This window comes from Nipponia nippon, unplaced genomic scaffold (genome assembly GCF_047370975.1).
Source record: "Nipponia nippon isolate SJK-2023a ecotype South Korea unplaced genomic scaffold, ASM4737097v1 scaffold_27, whole genome shotgun sequence".
NCBI lineage: Eukaryota > Metazoa > Chordata > Aves > Pelecaniformes > Threskiornithidae > Nipponia > Nipponia nippon.
In genome coordinates this window covers 6,297,134-6,310,594 of record NW_028262344.1, presented here as the reverse complement: position 1 = coordinate 6,310,594, position 13,461 = coordinate 6,297,134, and the positions used below count along the sequence as shown (strand labels likewise).

At 47.6% G+C, this 13,461-nt stretch overlaps 1 protein-coding gene across 1 annotated transcript in view; it reads right to left on the bottom strand.

Moving 5' to 3' along the window:
* The window catches only part of LOC104017295 (geranylgeranyl transferase type-1 subunit beta-like), a 69,402-nt gene extending 56,249 nt beyond the window's left edge, over nt 1–13,153 (bottom strand). Inside the window, 1 exon segment of the mRNA XM_087762685.1 lies at nt 12,909–13,153. Within this exon segment, the coding sequence (XP_087618811.1) occupies nt 12,909–13,042 (134 nt within the window). The 5' untranslated portion in view covers nt 13,043–13,153.
* Nucleotides 13,154–13,461: the final 308 nt, after the last annotated feature.

The following is a 13,461-nucleotide window of genomic DNA, read 5'->3' as shown; positions in this document are numbered from 1 at the left end:
GGTCACCATGGGACCACAGAAATGGAGGAACAAGAGAGGTAAGAATAAAAGGATGACAGCATTTCTTTCTGCAGCAATACCAGGTCAGGAGGTTTGCTGAACTCAGTGACCTTGAACTTGTCAAAAAGTCCAACTTTGTACCCTAGAAGCCAAACTAGGGGTGACACTTTTGTGGTACAATCACCTGCTTAGAATTTGTCAACAGAAACATATATATCTGCAGAACATTGATCTAAAAATCAGTATATTAGAACTCAAGAATCTCTGGGTGAGTAAAAATGTCATGACTTAAATAAATGCATGAATTTAGATGACCATGAGTTTTATTTTAATTGAAGATTTAAATTTGACTATGCCCATTGGCCAAAAATTAAGGACTCCTGAAATCGCTTCAAACAGATGGTTCCAATTTTCAGAAAACTTAGGGCTTTTTCAGTGTTGCACAACCATTCTATACAATCCACTGGGCACTGATTATTTAACGTATCATGGCTACTATGACCACACATGAAATTTAAGCTCAGATAGGTCATTAATTTCAAAAGAAATATAAAAACAATTAGTATTATTATTAGCATTATTCAATAAGATTAGGGAAGATGCCATGTAAACTAGAGCCTCTGCTTTAGCTCAGTGGCAAACTGTGACAGCTTGGTAATGTAAATCATGGAATACAAATGTCTAGGCTGGCAGGGACCTCTGGAGATTACCTGGTCCCATCCTCTGTTGAAAGCAGGGCATTAAATTAGGTTACCCAGGGCCCCATTCAGCCAAGTCTTCATCATTTCTCTGGGCAACCTATTCCAGCGATTAACTGCTCTCATGGTGAAGAACTTGTAATCTGGTCTGGTAGTTCAGTTTAGAGATTGGAAAGGATCTCCATTATTCACCACCTAAACAAAAATAACTGCAGTGAAAAAACAGGATTAGAAGAACCCTCCTAAAACTTTAACAAGGTATTGAAAAATGATGAAAGTACACTGAAAAAAATGGTTATGGTCGGTCTTTATAAATATTTGTCAGGCACCTATATATATTTATTTAAAATAGAGGAGAAAAAAAGTCTGCTGTAAGACTCCAAGAAGAATTTAGCCTTCTTACCATCTTATCTTGTTTTAGTTTGGATCATCCGCACCAGAATTATGAACATTTTCTCCACTTCATATAACGTGGCCATGTTTAGCCCTCCTGGCTACGATTTTAACAGATTGGGGTATCAAATTTATTATAACTTTAATGCCTAAATAAAGCTAGTGTATACCATGCTAAGACGACTTATTTACGCCACTTAAAATAACAAAGAATACTGAAACAAGCTAAGGCTTAATGAATGAATGCACTACTTATGATCAATATGTATATTTTTTTTCCTATAAAGCTATAACACTACTTTAACACTGTCATGGTTGAACACCAGTTCACAACTAAGCACCACACAGCCACTTGCTCACACTACCCCCACCCCCGGTGGGATGTGGGGAAAGAATCAGAAAAAAAAAGTAAAACCCACAGGTTGAGATAAAGGCAGTTTAATAGGACAGCAGAAGAAGAGGAAATAATAATAATGATAAAACAATATACACAGCAAGTGATGCACAATACAATTGCTCACCATCCGCTGACCGATGCCCAGCACATCCCCGACCACCGATCGCTGTCCTCTGGCCAACTCCCCCCAGTTTATATACTGGGCATGACATCATACGGTATGGAATAGCCCTTGGGCCAGTCTGGGTCAGCTGTCCTGGCTGTGCCCCCTCCCAGCTTCTTGTGCACTGGGCAGAGCATGGGAAGCTGAAAAGTCCTTGACCAGTGTGAGCACTACTCAGCAACAACTAAAACAGCAGTGTGTTATCAACATTATTCTCATCCTAAATCCAAAACACAGCACTATACCAGCTACTAGGAAGAAAATTAACTCTATCCCAGCCGAAACCAGGACAGTATCCACCCATTATTCTATACCATCTATGTCATGCCCAGGTCCCACACTTTCCAATACATGCCAGTTAATCACCACCACTTTTCCTGTCTTTTGATATATACACACAGATATCATTCCCTTAGTCTATAGGCTATCCCTCTAAAATGTCTGTTCAGTTCATTTAGTCCATGACTTTGGGCTTCATCCATCATAAGTCTTTCAGGGCAGGAGAGATGGTGTGTGGTGTTGGACTGTTGCACGCTGAAGCCAGTCCTGGTTCCATCACCGCTGCACTTTGCCTGGTTTCCTAAAAGTTCATTCTTCATTAATCTGGGTGATTCTTACTGTAATACCATTGATATGGCATATAGCCACCATAAAAGTGATGACATAATCTCCTTGAGGTACACATTGGACTCCTGCATCACCCACCAAGTGCACCCAGGTCCTTGAGCAAAAGCAATCCCACGGATGGGTTTACCTCTGCCTGAGGCAGCAGTAACCCAGACTGTCTTCCCCAGCATATTTTTTAGGTGCACTACAGGGACTTTATCCCCCTCTGCAGTACGTAAAAGTTTTGACTGGGCAGGGCCAGCTCGATTGGCAGATCCCCTAGTGTTGACTAACCAGGTGGCCTTTGCTAAATGTGTATCCCAGTCTTTGAATGTCCCACCGCCCATTGCCCTCAGTGTAGTCTTTAACAGTCCATTGTATCGTGTGATTTTCCCGGAGGCTGGTGCATGATAGGGGATGTGTTGTACCCACTCAATGCCATGCTCTTTGGCCCAGGTGTCTATGAGGTTGCTTTGGAAATGAGTCCCATTGTCTGACTCAATTCTTTCTGGGGTGCCATGTCGCCACAGGACTTGCTTTTCAAGGCCCAGGATAGTGTTCCGGGCGGTGGCATGGGGCACAGGATATGTTTCCAGCCATCCGGTGGTTGCTTCCACCATTGTAAGCACATGGTGCTTGCCTTGGTGGGTTTGTGGGAGTGTGATATAATCAGATATATTTCAACCATCGTCCTCCGTACCAGAGAGGCTTGAACCACTTGGCTCGCTTGATTGCATGTTTCGCATTCATGGATAACCTGTGCAATAGTGTCCATGGTCAGGTCCACCCCTTGATCACGAGCCCATCTATATGTTGCATCTCTTCCTTGATGGCCTGAGGTGTCATGGGCCCACCAAGCTAGACATAATTCACCCTTATGGTGCCAGTCGAGATCCACCTGAGCCACTTCAATCTTAGCAGCCTGATCCACCTGCTGGTTGTTTTGATGTTCTTCAGTGGCCCGACTCTTGGGTACGTGAGCATCTACGTGACATACTTTTACAACCAGGTTCTCTATCCGGGCAGCAATATCTTGCCACAATGCGGCAGCCCAGATGGGTTTGCCTCTGCGCTGCCAGTTGCTCTGCTTCCGTTGCTGCAACCACCCCCACAGGGCATTTGCCACCATCCATGAGTCAGTACAGAGATAGAGCACTGGCCACTTTTCTCGTTCAGCAATATCCAAAGCCAGCTGGATGGCTTTCACCTCTGCAAACTGACTTGATTCACCTTCTCCTTCAGCAGTTTCTGCAACTTGTCGTACAGGACTCCATACAGCAGCTTTCCACCTCCGATGCTTCCCCACAAGACGACAGGACCCATCAGTGAACAGGGCATATTGCTTCTCATTTTCTGGTAGTTTATTATATGGTGGGGCCTCCTCAGCATGCGTCACCTCCTCCTCTGGTGATATTCCGAAATCTTTGCTTTCTGGCCAGTCCATGATCACTTCCAAGATTCCTGGGCGACTGGGGTTTCCTATTCGAGCCCGTTGGGTGATCAGCGCGACCCACTTACTCCATGTAGCATCAGTTGCATGATGTGTAGAGGGGACCTCCCTTCGAACGTCCAGCCCAACACTGGCAGTCAGGGTGCCAGGAGGAGCTGTGCTTCAGTACGACCCACTTCCGAAGCAGCTCGAACCCCTTCATATGCTGCCAATAGCTCTTTTTCAGTTGGAGTACAGCCAGCCTCAGATCCTCTGTATCCCCGACTCCAAAACCCTAGAGGTCAACCTTGAGTCTCCCCTGGTGCTTTCTGCCAGAGGCTCCAGGTAGGGCCGTTCTCCCCAGATGTGTAAGGGCTGAAGATCACGTGCTGTACGGAAAGAGTTAAGGGTCGACCCCTCAGGCACAGGCTCAGCGAATGCGGGGGCATGATTTTGCTGCATCTTCGAAAGCTGCCCAGGAAGCGATACGCATCATCGTGGCCCTTGATAAAAGGGAGCCTCCATGGGTCCAAATACGGCAATCGTTAAGTGAGCCCTTCACAAAGTTTTTAGACCGGCTGCAAGCGACGCTCCAGGTTGCTCGACTTCCTGAGCAGGCTAAGGAGGCGATATTGCTTGACTGTGCACGTACACAAGCAAACCCACAAACAGCAGTGTTGCTAAGACAGTTACCCACAGGGACCATGCTTTCACAGATGATTCGTTACGTGCTGGAACAGGAACAGGTGCAAAGTATGCAACCGGTAGTGGCTGCGGTCCATGCGGCCTGCCGCGGCGCACGACTTATGTGCCATAAGTGTGGGGGGCAAGGACACATGGCGCGACAATGCCCTTCAAAAATAAACACCCCTGGAACAGGGGAAGGAGAGAGAGACCTACGATGCTGGCGCTGTGGGCGACTAGGCCACAGAGCTCGACAGTGCAAAGCGGGGAATCAGCAAAGGAGACCGGGCTGGGGAAACGAGAAGAGGGGATGGCCGAGGGCCGTGCCATCCCCACCTGCCCCAGTGATCAGCTCAACAGACCCGACAACAGCAGCGCAATGTATGGCACAGGGAGTCTCTCCTTCCCCAGGACCAGCACAGTCGCCTGCAGTTCCAGTGATGCAATATCCAACTCAGCTGCCTTGGGGAGATGGGAGCGCGCAATAGAGGAGGCTGGGGATAGAGCCTCGCTGTATGTGGCGCTCACCCTAAACATGACCACACGACCAGAAGCAGATATTATAGTTACCCCATGGCTCCCAGAGTTGGGGGGAACACCACGCCTCGTATTAAGAGCCCTTTTGGATACAGGAGCGGACGTTACAGTAATCCCATCACATCTATGGCCAGATGATTGGCCACTTGAACCGAGAGGTTCGCTGCAAGGCGTGGGAGGCATGCAGACCTCGCATCAAAGCAGGAACCCAATGCAAATTATGTTGAAGGATCCGGAATCCGGACAAGCTAGGGTAGCATGGCGTAACCCCGTCATTGCTGAGTTACCCATTGTCATCTTGGGACGATGTTGCTTGCAGAAGATTAATATAGTGCTGCGTACAAATTTATCATAATGGCCACTGCCTGTGTCCGCCCATTAAAACTCACCTGGTTGACAGATAAACCAGTGTGGGTAGAGCAGTGACCATTGACAGAGGAAAAGAGGGCGGCTGTTCGACAATTGGTACAACGAGAACTTGACGCAGGACACATCGAACCCTCTACAAGTCCCTGGAACACCCCCATTTTCGTGATAAAGAAAAAATCGGGAGCATGGCGACTGCTACGTGATCTACGCGCAGTTAATGCATGTATACAAGACATGGGCCCGCTACAAGCGGGCCTCCCTTCTCCGGCCATGATTCCACCTGACTATCAAATAGTGGTTATAGATATTAGAGATTGCTTTTTTAGTGTTCCCTTGCATGAAGAAGATAGAGTACGCTTTGCCTTTACTGTTCCTGAGCCTAACAATCAACACCCGTGCGCCAGATATCAATGGAAAGTGTTACCCCAGGGCATGAAAAACTCACCAGTCTTGTGTCAAATTGCTGTAGCTGCTGCGATACGCCCTATTCGAGAAAATTTCCCTACGGTCATCGTTTTCCATTACATGGATGACGTGTTATTGGTGCCCAACCAAGAGGAGTTACTGGAAAAGGCACGCGTGCAGCTGATAGTCAGTTTGGAGCGACATGGGTTACACATTGAGCCTCGGAAAACACAGGTAGGGCGTGCAGTAAAGTATTTAGGTACTCAACTGAGGCCATGAAGCATGACAGCACAATCATTTGAAATTCGGACTACAGTGACAACACTCCATGAGGCGCAAAAATTAATTGGACAACTATTGTGGCTCAGAAACTTTATTCCAATATCTGAGGCAGAAATGACTACCTTATATCAACTCCTGAAAGGAGGAGATTCCCCCCTAGCTCCAAGGACTCTTTCAAGAAACCATCAGGAGATTCTTAGGACAATTATGGAGCGAGCCCAGCATTGGGGTCTCGCTCGATTTACACCTGAACAACCGGTCACTGCCCTGATTTACATGACCGACACCGCTGGCCATGGTTTACTAATTCAAAATAATGGTGAAAAAGGCTGGCCTTTTGCTTGGTTGTATCAAGGCAAACCAAAGACGGCTTTAATTTCTTGGCCAACATTATTATCCCAGCTTATTCTCCGCTGTCGGAGGCAAACTCAACACTTAACAGGGAAGGACCCGGAGGTCATCGCATTGCCCTGTTCTTTGGCACAGTGGGAGTTGGTACTTCCACAAGTGGGGCTCCTGCAAGCGGCGATAGCTGAATTTACGGGTCATATTGAAGGTCTAAGACCACACCCCTGTGGGGAGATAATCCAGGTACTCCATTTTTTGCCAGCTAGTGCCATAGTTGAACAACCCACCGGAGGCCGCACAGTTTTTACCGATGCGTCATTGATTACTGGGAAAGCTGTCGTTACATGGCAGGAGGATGGTCAGTGGACCCACATTAGTTATCAAGATCAAGGGCAATCCGTGCAGTATCTTGAGGCCAAGGCGGTATGGATGGCTCTCACTCAATGGCCCGAAGAGGCCTTGGATCTAATCACAGACTTTTGCTATGTATATAAGTTACTGAAGAAGTGCCGATGGGCACTTGGGGCAACGTCGGAGATTGCCGGAATGTTGCTCACCGCACTGCAAATGAGAACCGCTCCTGTCTGTCCTATCCATGTTAATAGTCATAGTTCCATACCGAGTTTTCTTTCTGCCGGGAACGAAGTAGCGGACAGCTTAGCAAGGAGCATACTGGCGGTTGAAGAAACTTCTAACCTAAGACGAGCTTTCCGCCTGCATGAGCTCCTCCACTGCGGAGCTCGCGGTTTAGCTAAGCTCGCTGGCATTACGTTGCAAGATGCTCGCTCTGTGATTGCTGCTTGTCCTGTGTGTTCCAAAGGTCCCCTCTGGGAGGCAGGGGTAAACCCTCGAGGGTTGCAGCCCAACCAAATATGGCAGTCTGATGTTACGATTTATGAACCCTTTAATCCACGTAAGTATCTGCATGTCACAGTTGATACCTGCAGTGGAGTTATTTTAGCGACTATGCATGCTAAACAAAATGCTCTTGCAGTTATTTTACATTGGCAGGACTGTATGGCGCAACTTGGCATCCCACAAAAAATTAAAACAGATAATGGAGCGGCATATGTCAGCAAGAAGACAAAGGACTTTTGCGCGCGCTGGGATATTCAGTTGAGTCATGGCATTCCCTACAACAGTACGGGCCAAAGCATTGTAGAACGCGCGCACCGCACATTAAAAGGGTTACTCGACCGACTTAGGGAGGGGGGAAAAGATAAGCCCAGGAACAGGGGTTCCCCCTCCCCTTGACCCTCCCTTATTTCGGGCACAGCATCTGTTGACGACGGCACTAATTACCTTAAATCATACCATTCGAGGGAACACCTATAAAACCCAGACTGCAACCCAGGCACATTTCCGGCTCGATGAGAACGAAGGGCCTTACCCTTTGGTTCAAGTACGGGACCTGCAAACCCGTGAATGGGGGGGGCCTTATTCCCTCCGTTGCCTGGGACGTGGGTATGCGTGTGTGCAAACCGAGAAAGGGACGCTAGAATGGGTACCCAGTCGAAATATTTGACCGTATAGACGTTAATCAATCTATTGAGTCTTATCTTGACAGGTTACCATTTCCCTATGCATCCTGATGGTGTAGGGGAGTAATGAGGGAGCCGCGACGAACTACTGGCTGGATTGGGCAAAATCCATGAACATAACGGATACGTGTCTGTATAAGTCTTACCATATATCGATTATTTTACACGCAGCTTCCCCAGCAAGATCCAGAACTACTGGAGCTAAGGGAGGGGGAAATGTAGTAAAGATAAGGGCTGGCGATCGGAAGATCACGTGCTGTATGGAAAGAGTTAAGGGCTGACCCTCCCTTGTCTCCGCCCCTTATAACATGACACACCTACTGCTGGGGGTATAAAGCCCGGGTCGGCTGGAGATCTGGCGGGATAACCTTGATGTGTAGCATTTGCTACACAGAGCATATTTTTAACATCTTGTCCTGCCCAGACTGGCCCAAGGGCGACTACATGAACTATCTCCCCTTTAATTTGTTCAAAGGCTTGTCATTGCTCAGGTCCCCATTTGAAATTGTTCTTCTTCCGGGTCGCTTGATAGAGAGGGCTTACGATCAGACTGTAATTTGGAATATGCATTCTCCAAAAACCCACAACGCCCAAGAAAGCTTGTGTTTCCTTTTTGCTGGTTGGTGGAGACATGGCTGTTATTTTGTTGATCACATCCATTGGGATCTGGCGACGTCCATCTTGCCATTTTATTCCTAAGAACTGGATCTCCTGTGCAGGTCCCTTGACCTTACTTTGTTTTATGGCAAAGCCGGCCTCCAGAAGGATTTGGACTATTTTCTTCCCTTTCTCAAAAACTTCTGCTGCTGTGTTGCCCCACACGATGACGTCATCAATGTATTGCAGGTGTTCCGGAGCCCCACCCTGTTCCAGTGCAGTCTGGATCAGTCCATGGCAAATGGTGGGGCTGCATTTCCATCCCTGGGGCAGTTGATTCCAGGTGTACTGGATACCCCTCCAAGTGAAAGCAAACTGTGGCCTGCACTCTGCTGCCAAAGGGATTGAGAAAAACGCATTAGCGATATCAGTTGTGGCACACCACTTGGCTGCCTTTGACTCCAGTTCGTACTGAAGTTCTAGCATGTCCGGTACGGCAGCGCTCAGCGGCAGCGTGACTTCGTTCAGTCCGGGATAGCCTACTGTTGGTCTCCACTCTCCAGTGGACTTCCGCACTGGCCATGTGGAACTGTTAAAAGGTGAGGGAGTCTTGCTGATCACTCCTTGGCTCTCCAGTCGACGAATCAACTTATGGATGGGAATCAGGGAGTCTCGGTTGGTGCGATATTGCCGCCGGTGCACTGTTGTGGTAGCAATTGGCACCTGTTGTTCTTCGGCCCTCAGCAACCCCACAATAGAAGGGTCCTTCGAGAGACTGGGCAGGGTAGACAGCTGTTTGATTTCCTCCATCTCCAAGGCAGCTATACCAAAAGCCCACCAATACCCTTTTGGGTCCTTGAAATACCCTCTCCTGAGGTAGTCTATGCCAAGGATGCACGGAGCCTCTGGGCCAGTCACAATGGGGTGCTTCTGCCACTCCTTCCCGGTTAAGCTCACTTTGGCCTCCAATACAGTCAGCTGTTGGGATCCCCCTGTCACTCCAGAAATACAGATGGGTTCTGCCCCTTCATAGCTTGATGGCATGAGGGTACACTGTGCACCGGTGTCTACTAAAGCCTTATACTCCTGTGGGGCTGATGTGCCAGGCCATCGAATCCACACAGTCCAGTACACCCGGTTGTCCCTTTCCTCCACCTGGCTGGAGGCAGGGCCCCTCTAGTCCTGGTCATAGCATTCGTTACTCACTTCTTGTAAATGCGAATCAAAAATCCCTTTATTAAGATCAGAAGCAAAATCAGCCCTTCTACCCTGTCTGGGGAACTGCTCACTGGAAACTGGAGCAGCAATTTTCCCGGAAGAACCACCTTTTGCAATTGTTTTTCCTTGCAACTCACGTACTCGTGCCTCTAGGGTTGAGGTAGATTTTCCATCCCACTTCCTCATGTCCTCTCCATGGTCACGCAGATAAAACCACAGGGTGCCCCGTGGTATGTATCCACTATATCTTCTCTCTTGAGCAGAGGAACGCTGACTCCTAATAGCTGAGATACTGGTCTATACAGGTGGAGAGTAGGACGTATCCTTTTTGAGTTGCTGGACCTCCCGGGACAGCTTCTCCACAGCCGAGACAAGGGAGGAAGAGAGACTTTCTTTGTATTGCTGGAGCTGGCTAGCTGCTTCATCCACCGTTGGTCCCTCTTCATCTTTCCGGGTCAGTATTGCCAACGAGTTGGCATACGACAGTGGTGCACTCTGTACGAACTTCTGCCACATGGGTCGTGTACACTTCATCTGGATCTTTGGATAACTGCTCTTTGTTCAGGTCACCATAAATCACCTCCAGTACAGCTAGTTCCCTCAGTACTGGATAAACGATGGTCCATTTGCCTGGGTGATATATAACATCTTCCTTTAAGGGATATCTTTCCTTCACACCTGACAGGAGTCGCCTCCAGAGGCTGAGGGCTTGTGCCCCTTTTCCAATTGCTTTGTCAATGCCCCCTTCCCTAGAAAGGGATCCCAGCTGCTTGGCTTCCCTACCCTCTAATTCCAGGCTACTGGCCCCATTATCCCAGCATCAGAGCAGCCAGGTGACAATGTGCTCACCTGGACAACAGCTGAAATCTTTTCACATATCTCACAGCTCACTCAAGGATAGGGATCAGGTGGTTTCCATCTTGTTTATGAGTTCTTCCTCTTCCTCCTCCTCTCCTTGTGAAGGTCCTGTTTTTTCATCATCCCTTTCTAAACAAGTTGACTTTCGCTTCCAAGATTTCTTCTTGTGTATAGGGGCGACCGATACCAGCACAGTTTGGTTCTCTGGTTCAGCTGCAGTGCCTGTTGCCAGGGTTTGAGTAGCCGCAGTATTCTTAAATAGTTGTTTAACCCTAAGCAAGACCTGACACACATTCAGGAGACATAGCAATAGGAACATGCTGGTTTGAACATCCCAAGGATATTCAAAATTCTCAAGAGCTATTATAATTAGCCAGGAGAAGAAGAGGAAGATAGAGGAAGGCGTCTCCCCTGTAGGCTGCCTCTCCAAGGAGAAAAAGTAAAAAGAGTAATTACTAAAAGCTTCCGATAGATGGCCCTCGAAGCACAGAGGTGACGGCAATGCTGAGTACAAATACAAGATTGATCTCATGACCAATAATTTTATCATACCATAAGCCACTCTTACACAGTACAGCGAAGCGACAACCTTAATCCATATCCCAGAGGTGATAAATGGCACATAAATACTGAGAAACAGTATATATGGCAAGTAAGGTATTACATAACACAACTCTGAGAGCAAATGCCACAACTCTGAGAACAAGTACATCAACATTGTGACCAGCGATTACTAAACTAATATAAAGAATGCTTATAACAAATTTGATTTAACACGCTCTGGTCAGATCTGTCGTTATCTCAACCCTTCGAGCCCCACGTTGGGCACCAAAAAGGACTGTTGTGGTTTAACCCCAGTCAGCAACTAAGCACCACACAGCAGCTCGCTCACCCTCCCCCCTCCCCTGGTGGGATGGGGAAAAGAATCGGAGAGGAGAAAAAAAAAAAAAAAAAGTAAAACCCGTGGGTTGAGATAAAGACAGTTTAATAGGACAGCAGAGGAAATAATAATAATAATGATGGTAAAAGAATATACAAAACAAGTGATGCACAATGCAATTGCTCACCACCCACTGACTGATGCCCAGCCCGTCCCCGAGCAGCGGTCACTGCCCCCCAGCCAACTCCCCCAGTTTATATACTGGGCATGACGCCATACGGTATGGCATAGCCCTTTGGCCAGCCTGGGTCAGCTGTCCTGGCTGTGCCCCCTCCCAGCTTCCTGTGCACCGGGCAGAGCATGGGAAGCTGAAAAGTCCTTGACTGGTGTAAGCACTGCTTAGCAACAACTAAAACATCAGTGTGTTATCAACATTATTCTCATCCTAAACCCAAAACACAGCACTATACCAGCTACTAGGAAGAAAATTAACTCTATCCCAGCTGAAACCAGGACAAACACTATATCCATACTAATCTTCATAACTGAAGAAACACATGTTTTTTTCTAGGTGTCTGTGCTTTGAACTGAAGGATAGCTTCATTTAACAGGAGTACTTGATCAAAGTCATTGAGCATTCTTCACAGTATGTACAACTTCCAAGAAATTACGAAGTGGAAAAAATGTGATGATTTTATTGGTTGAATAAAATATTAAATCCTGTACACATCTCCAAATTTTTATTAAATGCACAAGATAGTCAATAATTTAACTATCAAGTTGCATCAGAAATAACTTATTAGCTTACATAAAGGCATTAAGAATCTGAAATAAATGCATTCTGAATCCATTACATGGGCAAGTGTCCCTCTACTTTAAAGTAAGGGGCATATTTCACTATTACCAGTAACATGTTTTAATGCTTGTACTAGCTAATGAAGATATAAATGATTTCTGTTACATAACGGTATTCTGCATGCTGACTTTGAACTACAGACGACTTAAGTCATTTATTTTAAAATAGGCTTTCAGGGTGGATTAAAAGAATGAAGTACAGGACTAAAGATAGATTAGAAGGATTAACAAGTGGGTTTTTTTCCTCATGCATATCAGGGAGTTTAACTGAGCACAGACCAAACTTCTACATAAATTTACATTTTTGTGAACTATCTGATGGTGGGGAGTTTTCTAGAGAAGGCGTTCATTTTGATCACCGCTGCGCCAGCTGTTAAGACTGCCGACACAGTGAGATCCTGTATCCTGCCCACAGCTGCTTCGCCAGTGCTACCACCTCGAGGGAAGCCGGGGCGGGCGGGTGAACAGCTCTCCAGGAATGATTTCCCGTCAAACGCAACCGCCCCTGGGAGAGGAAAGGCTCCCCCCGACTCTCTGAGGCTAGCGGAGTACACCAGGAAAAAGGAAACAGAGTCTGTCCCGCCTTTCCACCGTGGGGCCCGAGGGCGACGGGAACACGCCAAAGCTCCATTAGCCCGCCGAGCATACCTGCTTGTCTCCAGGAACGAGTACCGCTCGGGCAGGATCTGGAGACAACGCTGGAAAAAACACACATGTCGTTCTTTCAGGAAGTCCAGCCGCTCCACATCCCCCAAGTTCAGCACCAGCCGCGCCACCGCCATCTTACTCCCGCCTATGGTCGGCGCGCACAACCTGCGTCATATGTGGCTGCCGCGGGACACAACCAGCCGCCGGTCCCGCCCGCTGGGCGTCAAGTTCTCTTGTGGACTGCCCCAGTATCGTCTGCCAGCTCTCCCCACAGCCTCCTTCAGTGGCTCAGCTCCCCCGCGGGGGCTCTCCGAGTCCACCTCACTCCGGAAGGACGGGGAGGGGGAGGGAGTAACTGCTTACTTCGTAACGGCATTCTGTCAGCCTGCAAGAGCTGCCAGTCAGCTCAATATGTGCCCGAAATACTATTAGGTAAAATGACTACACATTGTTTTATTATAGCTGGTGATATCCTGCAGGTAAATCCAGTAACTTGAACTAATTATTCGTGTCTCAGGAAATAAGTTACTGTGTAGCAAATTGCATACAAGAC